At 36.5% G+C, this 15,732-nt stretch overlaps 2 protein-coding genes and 1 pseudogene across 2 annotated transcripts; 2 read left to right on the top strand and 1 right to left on the bottom strand.

The window, feature by feature from the left end:
- Positions 1-491: 491 nt before the first annotated feature.
- On the top strand, positions 492-9,161 carry LOC109016765 (annotated as a pseudogene).
- A 911-nt stretch (positions 9,162-10,072) lies between these two features.
- LOC109016762 (PR5-like receptor kinase) lies at positions 10,073-12,865 on the top strand. The gene is made up of 4 exons (XM_018999135.2): positions 10,073-10,460; positions 11,103-11,195; positions 11,372-11,425; positions 11,539-12,865. Exons 1-4 carry the CDS (start codon positions 10,223-10,225, stop codon positions 12,633-12,635), a joined length of 1,482 nt encoding a protein of 493 aa, XP_018854680.1. The 5' UTR covers positions 10,073-10,222; the 3' UTR covers positions 12,636-12,865.
- A 529-nt stretch (positions 12,866-13,394) lies between these two features.
- LOC109016764 (delta(7)-sterol-C5(6)-desaturase-like) lies at positions 13,395-15,491 on the bottom strand. Its single transcript, XM_018999136.2, has 2 exons — positions 15,148-15,491; positions 13,395-13,705 (listed from the first exon to the last, which is right to left on the bottom strand). The coding sequence occupies exons 1-2, from the start codon at positions 15,428-15,430 to the stop codon at positions 13,413-13,415; spliced, it is 576 nt and encodes a 191-aa protein (XP_018854681.1). The 5' UTR covers positions 15,431-15,491; the 3' UTR covers positions 13,395-13,412.
- Between the last annotated feature and the right edge of the window lie 241 nt (positions 15,492-15,732).

Below are 15,732 nucleotides of genomic sequence, written 5' to 3'. Positions count from 1 at the left end.
TTAAAAAAAACATTTATTAGAAAGCACTTCAACATGTGAAGATTGTGGTTTCAGGATTAATGGCAAAAGACGAATGCCACTACTAGCCATGATTCTTATAACCTCATAACTTGAAATCTATTGTAGCCAGTTGAATCATATAAGACTGAATATCAGATTTTATGTGCCTTTTGTGATTGGTACTTTGATTTTCGATAACTAATAGGTGGAGTAAGATTTTCTGGTTAGCACTAACCAGCCCAGCACTTAAGCAACACATAAGACTTTTTGTTGCTGAAGTGAAAGGTAGGATGTAGTTTGATGCATCGAATTATTCTGACCACGTTTATTATTCCACAGGGTCTCAAGTTGGGAACCCAAAACTGAATTATCTTTGCACATATGATTCGTAACATTTATCGCATGGTAAAATACTATCAAGTGCTCTAGCTTATTTTCCAGAATGTTTGATGGATATTGTTCTTTCCGTACCAAATAATCCCCCTCATATGATGGCCTTTCTTTTTGTTTTGAAACAACCATCTGAATGTAATACATATGCCGACATTGTTGCGGCATATACATGCCTAAAGGAGCAGTAAGGTGTTTAAGATGAGCAATTAATTTTATATGGTCAGTCTGTAGGTAGTGGCCCCATTGTTGATATTACTTCAAGAATACAAACTTGGGGGGACTGGTTTTACATAGCCCAATATTGTTTGGGCTTCAGAGTATTGTACCCTGTCAAACGAACATACTGGTTTGATATCTTTAAGGTAGTTTCACCACAATGATTCTAGTGAACACACTTGTTTTATTTGGTAAATGGTCACCAGTATAATCTCTTATTTGTCCTAATAGAAGAGGACGGTATTCCAATTTTATTGATTGCTCTTACTTGTGGCAGAAGAAAACCGTGGTTACAACAAGACACCTAAGGATACAAATAATCAAGAAAACCAAAACCTAGGCATCAAAAACTAAACCATCCAGAAACAAAACAAAATAACAAAACAGTACAGGTCAAAACCAAAAGTAGGTAAAAAGAAACCAACCCTAGACAATAACAAAGAAACCTGCAAGAGAAAAACGCATGCAAATGAGGATAAATAAGACAATTAAACCACAAACAACTTACCAGAGAAACCATTACAAGATCCGCAAATAAGGTAAACCAATTATGTCCATGCGGAGAAGACCTCTGAGGCGACTAGGCAGCTCACCAGACCAGTCTGAATTTAGACCACCAGTCTAAGCTACCTAGTTTTTAGACCACCAGCTCCCCTCTTAACAAGAAAATAGCCACAATATTACCTTTACGAAAAATATGATGCACTCTATACTCCAAGCAGTTAAGATGACCATGTAACTCATCTCAAAATTCCTCTAAATACCAGATATTACAACCACCCTTGGTGAGCCAACTAACAAACAATTGAGAATCAATCTCAATTTCAACCCAAACAAAACCCAAAGGATAGCACCTACGAACCCCTTCCAGCAAATTGTGCATTTCAACAAAATTATTAGAGCCCTGGTCCAAGAACACAGAATAAGCACCAAGTAACCTCCCACAATCATCACGAATAAAGCCCCCAGCTCCTGAAGGCCCTAGATTACCAAACTACTCTCATCAGTATTAAGTTTGACACAACCCTGAGGAAGCCAAGTCCATCTCACTACACGAACTTTCTTAGTTCTAGGAAATAAAATCGGGATTTCCAATCTTTGTAAAATAGCAACATCCTTATTAGAAATTGTAGACACTTTCATGATTAGATCCATGATACGACAAATCCATAATTTAATAGCATGTCAAACCGATTCAACGCTATCAACACTTTCCTCATATCTGACTTTACAGCGCCGATCCCAAAGCTTCCAAGAAACAATAGACGGGAGAAGACAAAAAATAATCTGCACTTGAGAAGATTTACCCGCACGACGAAAGCAAAGTTTATTTGCACCTGCCATGTTTGAAAAACTCTCATATGCACACCTAATTGAATAGCAGCCAAACACCAAATGTGCCTAGCAAATTCACCTGTACAAAGCACATGATTCAAGTCTTCAGTATGACCCATAGAGCAACAATTACACTCAGAAATGATAGGAATACCAACCATTTTAACCCTATCATCAACACCCAAGCAGTTGTTAACGGCCTTCTACATCATAATAGAAATTTTCTTAGTAAGGTTAGTATGCCAAATCCACTAAACCCAAGATAAAGGTGATGCCCTGACCCTGACGCAATCCCAAGCACTTCTAGTATTAAAAATCTCACCATTATCCTTTAAACAAATTAAAACATCACTCCCCTCCTTCCTCCTAGTCAAAAACTGATACAGGTCAGAAGCTTTTTGATGCCTCACAAGTCTTTCCAAAAGATGAATATCCTATGCATTATCAATACGACACTCCTTAACTTTCAACAGAGGTTGCTCGAGCACGGGGAAATGCCCACTAAGAGGAACATCATACTCTCAGCTATCGTACCAGAAAGAAATATTACCTTCTTTCACAATCCATTTAGAACCATTTAAAACTTCTGGGATTTTACGAACGATAGATTGCCAAAACCTGGTCCCCTTATTAGGCACCAATAAAGATAAATGATTATTCCGAACGTACTTGCCTCTAAACAAATCCGTCCATAAAGAATGATCATGCATGAGTTGCCAAGCAAGTTTCATATGAAGAGCTTTTTGAATATCCCAAAAATCTTAAATACCCAAACCGCCTTCCTTAGTAGGTCTACAAATATGCTTCCAAGAAACCCACTTTCTCTTAGCATTCCCATCAGAATCACTCCAAAAGAAAGAGCTCATAAGCTTATTTAACACCGTAAGAACGACTTTAGGAACATCTAACACAATAAGAAGATGAGTAGCCATACTAGATAAGACATGATCCAAAAGAATAGTTCTCCCGCCTACCGAGAGCATTTTCATCTTCCAACCTGTAATTTTTTTTTAACAGTCCCAAGCAAATCACCAAAATGACAAACCTTAAGTCTCCCCACAACGATAGGCACACTCGAATACTTAAATGGGAAAGATCTTTCAGAAAAACCAGTCATGCGAAGAAGAGAAAGTTTCCTGGAAACATGAATTTTCTTGGAGAAATAAATAGCACTTTTATCATAGTTAAGAACTTGACCCGTCCAAACTTCATAAAGGTTCAAGACCTTCATCAATTTTCTCAGAGTTTTTACCACCATTAGCAAATATAATAACATCATCCGCATTCATAAGGTGAGAGATAAGAGGGGTACCTCTAGCTTGATAAAAATGACCAATTTTAGCATTCTCAAAATAATGATTGAGGAGCCGAGAGAGCACCTCTTGCATGATGATAAACAAATAAGGAGAAAGATGGTCACCTTGCCTCAAGCCTCTCTCACCTTTAAGGAAACCCAAAGAAGTACCATTCATCATTATGGAGTACCAAGGAGAAGAAATACAAGCCTTAATTAAATCACAAACATGAGATGAAAAACCAAAATTAGTCAAGACATGAAGTAAGAAATTACACTCAACTCTATCATAAGCTTTAGACATGTCAAGCTTAACCAAAACATTACCACTATTAGAATTTTTATACATAGAATGGACAATCTCCTGGGTGAGACTACTATTCTAAAAAATACTACGGTTTGAAATAAATGCCCATTACTCTTGGAAAATCAGCTTAGAAAGCAAATTCGTCGTACGACCCACTATAATCTTAACACAAATCTTATAAGTCACTAAGCAGAGACTAATGGGTCTAAACTTATCAAAATCAGAAGGCTTAACTATCTTAGGGATTAAAACTATAGAAGAGGCAGTGTAAAATCTGGGAAGCGATTTATTATGAAAGAAATCAATAATAGCATCCAAAATGTCCTCTTTAACAAAGTCCTAACACACTCTAAAGAAACACAAGCCAAACCAATCCGAACTAGGGCTACTATCAATGAGAATACTAAAGGGAGCATCCTTAACATCCTCAAGAGAAGGGACTCGGCAAATAGCCAAATTCTCATCTTCAGAAATAACTGGAAAAATCATATCACTTAAATAAGGCAAATCACAATTATTACTTTGACCCAAGAAATTTTGAAAATACTAAACAGTAGCCTGTTGTATATCAAAAGGGTATTTAAAGAAGTTCCATCAACCAAACTCATCTCCTTAATCCTTTTATGATTCTTGGCATTCTAATAAGCATGATAGAATTTAGAATTTTGATCTCCATCTTTGAGCCAACTTTTCTTGGCCATATGAGACAGACGAGTGTCCTCTCTACCCATCTAGGTTAATAACTCCAGCTTAGACTCCACGAGGTCATTATCATCATCATCATTGAAACAAACTTGAAGGCGGTTTTCCAGATTATCAATACGCTGCTCTAACTCTTTAATGATAATATTAGTTCTACCAAAGACCTGTTGATTCAAATCCTTAAAAGTCACCTTCATCCTTTTTAATTTAGACGACAAATTAATAAGCCCAGACCCAAACCCATCTTGCTTCCACACCCCCTCCATAAAACGAAGAAAATCTATATGATCAGTCTACATAAACTGGAAACAAAAGGGACTAGGCCCATACCTGAAAGGATCCTAACCCATTTGGATAACCAAAGGGGAGTGATCAGAGGTAGTACAAGGCAACACCCATAAAAAGATATTAGAAAAATAATTAAGAACATTAGAATCAATAAAACAACGATCTAACATTGCCCAACTATGAGCCAATCTGCCTTGGCCGTTACACCAAGTCATCTTTGGTCCTTTGGAATTCATGTCCAGCAAGCCACAATTCTGAATGCACATATTGAAATCTTCCATAGCTGCAAACAGACGAAGATGGACACCTTTGTGTTCCAAGTCATCTTTAATGATATTAAAGTCTCCACAAAGAATCCACGGAAGAGTACCATGATGAGTAGCCTCAAGATCCTCCCAAAGGGATTTTCTTTCAGTGTGGTTGCACTAGCATAAACAATGGTGAGAAGAAAGATATGACCATTATCCTCAACTCTCACAGTAACATATTGATTAGACCCTTCCATCCATTGAACAAATACAACTGAGTTCCACAAAAACCAAAATTTTCCACCATGCGCTTCATTAGTGACAAAGGAATCACAACTAAGCCGGCCCAAATAATCAAGAATTTTTGCCTCCGACAGAAAAGGCTCAGCCAAAGCTAAAATATTAGACCTTAATTGTTAATAATTTTTGTCAATTGCGCCTGAGAAGTGCCCACATCCCTGATATTCTAGAAAATAATGGGATTAATCATAAATTAAGTTTTGAAGGCCCTAGTAGAGCTCTTTTTCTGAATGTTTCCAATTACTAGACTTGGTCCCTTGAGTCAATACAATATTCTTTACTAATATATTCCTTAAGTCTATCTCGATTAGGATCTGGATCGGATTGGGAATCATTGGGCAATTCCTTTTCATTAACAATTTTAGCATCTATATTCGGAGCCACTTGATCACTGTGAGCTACCTCATATTTGGCACTGGCCTGGCCTCCAGACAAGGACCCAAAACTCTCAGACCGAATACCATTAGAATCAATCACCCCTTGAGCAACTAGAAGCTCATGATCTTGCTGGCCCAGTTCACTATCACACAAGCGCACATCCACTTCCACTTGCACCAGCTTTTTTCCCTGCACTACAAAATCATGCGAAAAAGGGATAATAGCTAAACGTTTTAAGCTATAGTCCCCACCCAAAATCATGTCTACAGAGCTATGGTCCCCTAGTAGCATTACGGGCGCTTCACCGTTAGACACACATGCATGGTCCCCACCCAAACTGAACTCTGCAGCTTTATGGCCAAGAGCACCTGAGGAGATCACATCTACATCTTCACCGCCATCTTACAAAAGGTTGTTAAGGTCATAAACGTCTACATTTGCTTGTGAGGTAAGGTTTTCTGAGTTAAAACAAGCCGCAATTTCTGAGTTAAAGCACGCGGCTTCACCCAAAAATCATGTCTACACTATGGCCACCACATCATCATCACGTCTGCGGCTTCACCCAAAATAACACTGCACTTCCTGTCAGAAACACTTTCTTTCCCATCTGAGACTAACCTTTCAAGATCAGAGGCACTAGCGTCCCCACCCGATATTAACACCATTTGCTAGTCCTCCATTGCTGGTTTTTTCGTTTCTTTATTTCTAGCCATGGCTGAATCCTTATGAATCTCTTGAACATTTGTATTACTAGGGCCCGCCTCTAAATTTATTTCTTCCTCTACTACTTTCTTTTATTCCTTCCTAACCCAAGTCTTCCGTATTTTACCTCTCTCTCCCTGGTCTTTTTTCTCCTCCCTAGTGCAGGTTTTCATGTTGTGCCCTTGCATGCAGCAACGAGAGCAAAAAGTTGGTAGGGTTTCGTAGACCACAAATTGCAGCCAGCTCGAAGGCTGGTTTGGAACACAAATCCAGAACTCTTCCACCGAAGCCTTAGAATTATCCATCCGTTTTCGTAGCACACCGAGTGCAATTGTCCCGACGAATGAAATGCCCAAGAGGTAAAGTAATATTTCTCAAGAAATATTCGTTGTAATAATTCGATGAGAGGCCATCAAAAAGATCCATACCGGCACCAATGATGGTTCTTGATCTTCAACATAATCTGGATTCCATTGGAAAACACGGTATGGCACATCGTCTATCTCACAAACCTCTCTAGAAAAACCTTTAAGGAAATCGTCTTCGTTAGACAACTTGCCAAAGACTGATCTAGGGTTGACCATTGTCGAAACCACTGGCTGAGCAACCAACCCCCACCGACGTCGACAAAATGCTCTGATATTGTCCAATGATGGCCATCTGCGCGAAAACTTCAAAACCATCGAGAACTTGAAAAGTTGTACAGAACGCTCAATTTCCTCCTTCGTAAATGAGACATACGATTAGGGGTGTAACTCGTCCGATCCGGTTTTGGACAAAATTTAGGACCGAATCGGTATGTACCGGTTTTGCATTTTTCAAAACCAATTATGTCCCCGTTATCCTCCTAAACCGGTACCTCCGGTTTTCGGTCCAGTCCAGTCCGATTTTTTTAAAATGTAAAAAATATATAATATAGTATTACTTTTTATGATAAAATATTATTAATAATTTAATATATATTTTATGTTTAAAGTATATGATCAATTAAGTTTTTATCTTTAAGATTAAAATTTTATTTTATAAATTATAATAACATTATCTTATATATAATTATATTAATAACATATAATCAAACAAATTACAAATGTTCATATTTAAAATTAACATTTCATGTTATAATTTATAAATTATAATATGAAATTATTTCATATATGATATATAATTATATATATGATATATAAAAATTTAATATATAATTATTTATTATATATAAAATATTTTGTATAATATATAAAATTAATTTATATATATATATTTTTCAACTGGTTCGATTTGATCCGATCCGGTCCCAAAAACTACAGAACCGAAATCGAACCGGGTTCAGCCGGTTTTCGTAATATAGGAACCGGTTCAAAACCCGACCAACGGGTCCGATTTCCTAGTTTAAATTTACACCTCTACATACGACACTCCTTGAAAGATCTTTAATGGACGCAGGGGCACCTCTACCTCCAGGATAGGTTGAGGTGTCTACGCCACCATATCAACGTAGGATTTGAGCGACCCTGAAGTAGCCGGGCGGGCACCCAAGGCAACCCCGGCAACAGCCATCACTCGACCTTCAATCCGAAAGACTTGAATGAGCTAGCTGGAATGCATTTGTAAGTAATATTTACTCCCCCCCTCATCCTGCTCTTATCATGACTACCGGCATCCTCTCTCTCTCTCTCTCTCTCTCTCTCTCTCTCTCTCTCTCTCTCTCTCTCTCTCTCTCTCTCTCTCTCTCTCCATGATGTGGTGTCTGGGATTAAATTTATTGACCATGTGTATGCTGGTAATTTTACTGCAATAAATTATTTTTCTTTGGCGTTAGAATCCTCTATTTTTCAGATAAGAAATTTAGAGATAGCATGGCAAAACTGGTCTATTCCTCATAAATAAAATCTGTTTTTACTGATTAAAAAAAAGCATGGGCAGAACTTCCTTCTGCAAGACTATTTAATTATGATCTTCCTCCCGAGTCACGAAAGAATAGATATATTTTGATGAGTAATATTTTTTTATGAGCAATCACGAAAGAAATATATAAGACTAAAAATCGAATCATTTTTTTAAAGCTATTCTGGATGCACAAGCATGGAAATTTGAATCAACTTGCATCTGCCAAGCTTTTTGCATACGTCTGGAGCTAATAAATTGATCTTTCATTATGCTTTTATTAATGGTTGAATGTCATTATTTAATAAATCAAGAATGAAGTGGTTCGTTTTCAATATATGCTTCATTCTATCCGTCATGTTCTTGCATTGCAGTTCTTTTGCTTTGCAAGAGAAACACAATATTCTTTTACTTCACAGATATTAATGAAAAACCCATAATGTTCCATGTTCAGGGGACGGCGGATGAAGTCGTGGATTGGTCCCACGGGAAGCAGCTTTGGGAGCTTTCCAAGGAGAAGTACGAACCATTGTGGTACTTAAGTGGAGGTGGACACAGCAACCTTGAGCTTTACCCAGAATTCATTAGACATCTGAAGAAATTTGTACAGGCAATTGGCAAATCGAAATCAAGCACAAACAGTTCTAAAAAAACTGCAGCAGAATCTGATACTCAGAGCAAACCATCTGAAACTGGAACTTCAGATAAATTTGAGTTGGGTTCGGATCTCCCGGAAGTTTCGAGGAACAGTTTAGATAGTCGACTGGAGAAGTCTAGGAAGTCGACGAAGCCTGAAAAGTCTCGCATGAGCACTGACCGCGTAGACAGGTTTAGGAGAAGAAAGGGCTTAGTCTGGTGATGAATTTACAGTCACAGAAATTGAATAAGTGATGCTCTAGTATTAATTATACTTGAGATGGTAATCTATTTTCACTCATTATGTCACGTGTGATGTGTCAACTCTAATATGGAATATACCACCAAGGTGAGTGAGTATATTAACGTGTAATATGGAATCATGTGTACTGAGGTGAGTTTGTTCCTCCACGTAATTTGATTTTTGTCTTTAATTTGTATGTATGCTCCGACATCAAAAGGAATTGTGCATTTTGTAAAATCAACAACCTTGTTTGAACACAACAATCATGCATCGTTCTCGTATCTAGACATCTATTGTTGAAAAACACTCCGAAAGCGTGCATTTTTTATTCTTATTTATTCTCTCTCTCAAAACAAGTTGTATTTGTGGTAAAACTAAAAAAAAAAAAAAAATAGTAAGAGGATTGAAAGACTATAATATTTAGAATTAATTTTTCAGAAATTAAATATTATTTTTTTCAACTTTCTTGTTTTGAATCTACTATAAATGTTACTCAAGAAATCATTTTATAGGCACAAAGTATACATAAAAAATGATAATATATTAAAATCTATCTAAAAACAGCACTGCTACGGGTAGGAGAGTTAGTTCAGGAGGTTGTGCACGCCTACCACATCCACAATCAAACGCACCGTATCATTTTACACGTGCGCAACTTCCTGCACCAATTTATCATTTTCCATCTAAAAATAATTAAATATAAAGTGGCGCTTTCTACATGACTACATCTACGAGTCAAGTAAATAATTATAAACGAAGAAAAATATTGTCTACGTTGGGTTGTTTGCTTAAAGAGACAATATCAAAATTTTATAATAATAATAAGATAATTTATAAATAATGATGAAATAATTTGAGTTGCGTATTTTTTAAATTTTGAAAAAAAAGAGAAAAAAATTGAATAAAAAATATTATAAAGTTAAAATATTATAATATTATTTTTGTTCAAAAATTTAAAAAAGTTGAAATTATTTTTTATCTTTTTATTTAAAAATTTAAAAAAATGTAATGATTAGTTTTAAAAAATTGTAATGATTAATTTAAAATTTTTTATATTTAAATTATATTTAAAAAAAAAATAGAATGAGATCAACCACACGAAAATTTGGTGCCTTATCTATAGTCTCATCCTTTTATGTCTCGAGGGACAAAAGTCTCCATCTTTCTCCATAAAGATTGGCAATTATTGATGTTCTCAAAATGAGTAGTTTCTCAATTTTGAAGTTGAATTAATTCCTAGCTAGTTAGTAGCTGCTCGTCCTCTTCATCCCCCCATCTTGATAAAGCTACAATTAATAATGAGTTCAGGCAGACCGTCATCTGCTTATTTCTTCATGTTAGCATCGTTCATCTTCATTTCCATATCCACTCGTGGTTCTCTTGCCATTGAATACACTTATGTTAGAGCCGCTGCGCCATCACCAACAAGCGTACGCGACGGAACAATTAATGAACGACCCACTGCGCCATCACCAACAAGATCGAGACGACGCTACGGAACAATTACTGAACGACCAACAATTACGCCATCACCAGGTTGTAAAGAGTCCCCTAACCCCTTTTTCGATTTTATGGTTACTGGTTACAGTCAGACTTGAAGGGCTATATATTATAAAATGACATGATGCGGGGCTGGTTTGGGAAAATTGAGGTGATGAGAATTTTGTTAATAGTAATAAGGTTGTTTGTGAATAATCATGAGATAATTTGAGTAGAATAATTTTTAGATTTAGGAAAATGAGATAAAGTTGAATAAAAAATATTATAAAATTAAAATTTAGTTTTATAATATTATTTTTATTTGTGAATTTGAAAAAATTAAATTATTTTTTATTTTTTGTTTGAAAGTTTGGAAAAATTGTAATTATTAGTTTAAAAAAATTATAATGATTAATTTAAAATATTTGTATTTGAATTATACTTGAAAATGAAATGAGATGAAGATAATGTGAGAATTTGAAGATTAGATATTTTTTCAAGAGTAATGCTATATACAGTTGTGGAATGTGCAAGTGCCATACAGTCGCTTTGAAAAAGAGTGTAGTTTACTATTAAAAAATTAATTTCTTTTCATATAATTTTCATATTTATTTATATTTTTTAAAACGATTACACGACACTTACACACTCACAACTGTAAGAATCATTTCTCTTTTTTCTAATTTCTCCTTCTCTCAGTCCCAGACTTGGCACCCATTCCTATCATACAATTCTACAAGTACGCGCCAGCACCAGAGCCCACCTTTTCAGATGACGAACCAGGTTGGAGCGGTATGTTGCAAACTTAAAAAGAGTTTTTAAAAAGATTTCCATGTAAATATCATTAAAAATTAAATTATGTAGTAAATTTTTATCTTTTTATATTCATGTAGCGCTTAAACAAGTAACTAGCTTTTCTAATAAAATTTATACTTTTCTATTTCCTTCTTTTCCACTTGTTGTTGCAGGGTATAATCCTTCAAAGCACAAGCGGGCCAAGTGGCAGCTTGAACTTGGCATTGGTATGGCAATCGATATCACGTTAAAAAAATATATAAATATATTCTAATTTTGTCCCTTTATTTCTTTAGAGCTAAATGAAAAGCCATTATGATACCATTATTTCTGTGTGCAGGCATGGCTGCGATTTTAATTCTCTCTTTGGGAGTAATCTGCAGCGTTAAAAGAGGATACTTGTCATGTCATGCAATTCCCTGGGGGAGAAAAGATGCAATGAATGATCCGATTAGTGCCGAGGAAATGATGAAGAATTATGGATCAATAGCCCCGAAGCGTTACACCTATTCAGAAGTGAAGAAACTGACCAATTCCTTCAAAGATAAAGTAGGACAAGGTGGATTTGGAGTTGTATACAAAGGGAAGCTCCCTGATGGTGATGGACGTATCGTTGCTGTGAAGGTCCTTAGCGAGACCAAAGGTAATGGAGAGGAATTTATTAACGAAGTGGCCAGCATTAGCAGAACTTCGCATGTTAATATAGTCAATCTTTTGGGGTTCTGCTATGAGAGGAATAAAAGAGCTCTACTCTATGAATTTGTTTCTAATGGATCTCTTGATAAGTTCATATATGATGAAGGAACTTCAGTCACAAATTGTCATTTGGACAGCCGAACGATGTTCCAAATTGCAGCTGGCGTTGCTCGAGGACTAGAGTACTTGCACCGAGGTTGCCGGACAAGGATTCTACATTTTGACATAAAACCTCATAATATACTTTTGGATGAAGATTTGTGCCCCAAAATCTCTGATTTTGGCCTTGCTAAACTATGCAAAACAAAAGAGAGTATTGTGTCAATGACAGGCTTGAGAGGAACTGCAGGATTTATTGCACCCGAAGTTTTCAGTCGGAACTTTGGTGGAGTCTCTCACAAATCAGACGTTTATAGCTATGGAATGTTGGTTCTCGAGATGGTTGGAGGAAGAAAAAATTTTCAATCTGGAGCATCTCATACCAGCCAAATATACTTTCCCCACTGGATATATAACAAGCTGCAACAAGAAGAAAGTCTTGTTAATACTTTTGGGGATATAACAGATGTGGAAGAAGACACGATAAAAAAGTTGCTAATAGTAAGTTTATGGTGCATCCAAACTAATCCTTCAGATCGACCATCGATGGCTAAGGTGATAGAGATGTTAGAAGGTACTAGTCTTTTATCTCTACAACTTCCACCAAAACCTTTCCTGGATTCCCCTACAAGGTCACCTTAAAATGCTTCCTTAACTTCACTCATAATAAACCAATCATTGAGATGGTTGTGAAGATAGAATTTTGTTAGTAGGGGGCTAGCTTATTTGAAGAGATTTGATCTCTTTATGTATGTGATGTGTGTTTATGCAAAATATTTACAGATAAGTTGTAAATTTAATTTCACAAGTTGTAAGGTAACCGTCGACAAAAATTATGTCTATAATATTAAAAAAGGATGCTTGTCAAGCAATTCAATGGTTAGATGCAAAGAATGATAATTTTAATGTCGAGTAAATCATAAAGGATTATGCATCTATGACCCCAAAGCAATGTACTTACCTAAACTCATTCAAAGATCTGTTATGACGTTGGCTTACCGAGGGTATTGGCAAGAGGTCTTTCATTGCATTAACTAGAATAATTGAGACAGCCGGACCATTCTTTAGCGAAGCAATAAAATCTACCAAAGCAATTGAGTAAGAGAGCCCGACACCAAAATGATTCTGGAGACTTGATTTTTCAAATTTTGCAATGACTAGACTGCACACTTTTTCACTCCAGGGTGGGAGCAAAATTGAGTACATGGGTTTGTGAGACAGGACTAACTGATGGGGCGAAAAAGCTTCCATTGATAACCAAAAATCTCCTTATATTTAACTTGTGACATTCTGAAGTCATGGACAACAAAGAAAGTGATAATGAACATGATTTACATGCAAAGACGGCATAGAAGAAAACAATCCAACTAACATCTTTAGAGTTTCAAAAACAGGTGGACAGGTGTGAAGGCAAGAGCATCATATATCCTTCGATTCATCATCCAGGGGGTCACGAAGAGTGCCAAAGATCCAATCCATCCATATGATATAATGGCCATAGTTATGACGGTATGTCGTATGATGAATGGTGTGGTAGCCAGCACCCATAGCAGGCCATAAGTTGCCATGGATGCAATCATGAATGTTTGCCGTCCATATACCCTCGATGAAGAGGAGCAATACGTGTGTCATAAAATGGGTTGGCACAAGAAATAGTGCTGTGACATGTGGTACCGCCTGCAATATCCCATCGAGCGGGTGAAAAGCCAAACCTGACATAGCAGATATATCATAGTTTTAATTAGGTCATTTGATCATAATAGGACTTCCAAGTTGTGAAATCCTGATAAGAAGGTAGATGTCTAGTAGACATGAAAATTTATATATTGTCCAGTTTGCATCTCTAAATGACGATGTGGTTGGTGTAAAAAAGTAAAGTTACACAAATCCCTGAGAGAACTAGCGAGGAATTGGTTCTTCAACAAAATGATCATATATCAGAATTTACAGAAGCCTAAAAGAAATGAATTCCCATCATAGCCAGAAGACAATTTAAATAAATAATACTACACTATTAAATTCTACCTCACTAATTTAATGTTTCACGCAGGGTTTACCAAATTGGTTTTAATTTTGGAGTATCTATTTCTTCTATGACTAAAATCAAAGATGGAAATCTAGCCGGACAAGGGGTTCCCTGGAAAAGACAAATGAAACTGCAGATATATAGCCAAGCTCAACTCAAGCTTCGAGCTGAGCATGAAACAGAACGCGACTTGTAACTGTCTACATGACACAGCTTTATTCTCAGCTTGACTCAAGTTAAGTTAGCTTGTTTAGAGCCATACACATTACACAAACTGGAACTCTACCACTCATTGTACTCAGCATCAAACTAAATGCTGCTCTTGTCGTGAGTAAATTTTTTTTTTTTTTTTTGTTGGCACCGGTTGTTTGGGAATAGCGTCCCGACTAATTCTAAAGATGCACAGGCCCTAGACAAGGAGTTTCCTGCAAGTCCACCTTGAATAATTCAAGGAAAAAATCTCTCAGTCCAATGGTCCCTAAAAATTGTTTGCACCCAAGAGGATTTGAACCTAGACCTAGAGGGAGCATACCACCAAGACCAAAGCCTCTACCACTAGACCAACCCCTAAGGGTTCTTGAGTAAAATAATCAATTTGGTCTACCCAAGATGACATGGAACATAAAAGGAGAGCACAGATAATTACATTAGCACCAACAAAATTTTGGGATTTGGGAGGAAGCCGTTTATTCTGCTTGCTCCCATTTAGGTAACACCAAGCCCCTTCTAATTTTTCCAAAGTGAAAATAACAGGATATCGAGAATGTCAAAGTCCAGGAGATATGGCCAAGGCAAAGTCATGGTGTGGTATCAGAACATAGAAGTTAGTAAATCCATTGTTTCCAAACATGTTGGTTGAAAGAGTCACATGCCATCACTTTATGCAAAGGAGGAATTACAGCCAAGTTATACTCCCAGTGGTTGTTATATTCAGTCAACAGATTCCGGTGGCACCATGTTCTAATCCTTATATCCTTCCTAGTGCTGGACATTTCATTGATAATACTCCTTCAACATCAAACTATAACATCTAAGTCAACTTATATAAAACCAAAAATCCAAAAGATGACATATGCAAGCATTTGAGATAAAACCGAGGAAACTAAGTTCAGCAGATTGAGAACTTACCAGCAAATGGCGAAAGCCTATTTTGTTTGTTGTAGATGTGATGGGTAGCATGAAGATGCTTATAAAGAGGTTTTATGTCATGCAGCTCTCTATGCATCCAATAAATACCAAATTCCACAATTATAAGATAAATCACTAAATACAAAATGTAGGCAAGCCAACCTACATCGCTTATTCTTGGAAAGCACTTTGTCCAGCCATTTTCAACCATGTACTCAGAAATAGTTGGAAGAGCAGTGTACCATGGCATAGCCTTCATAGAAACATATATTTGCAAGAGCATGGCTTTGTTGGATGGAATGGCATCTATTCAACATATCCAACAAAGATGTTAACATGAGCCCAGATTGAATCCATTTTCTTATTCGTAGATCAAAATAAAATATAGGACAATGGAAAGCTGAAGTTTCACAAATTAACCCGCCAATCAGTTGGGTTGTTACAAACTCATATTTACAGATTCAAGTCCTGTATTTTTCACTAATTATAACTCAATGTACCAACAACTATCTAGAGTTCCTCAAATTTGGAAGAGAGCTCCTGGAGTTATACCTTGCGCTTACAATTGTTCTATTCATTCTTGAG

Source organism: Juglans regia, chromosome 1 (assembly GCF_001411555.2).
Source record: "Juglans regia cultivar Chandler chromosome 1, Walnut 2.0, whole genome shotgun sequence".
Lineage (NCBI taxonomy): Eukaryota > Viridiplantae > Streptophyta > Magnoliopsida > Fagales > Juglandaceae > Juglans > Juglans regia.
The sequence above is the reverse complement of the archived record's forward strand: the minus strand, read 5'-3'. Positions and strand labels throughout refer to the sequence as shown.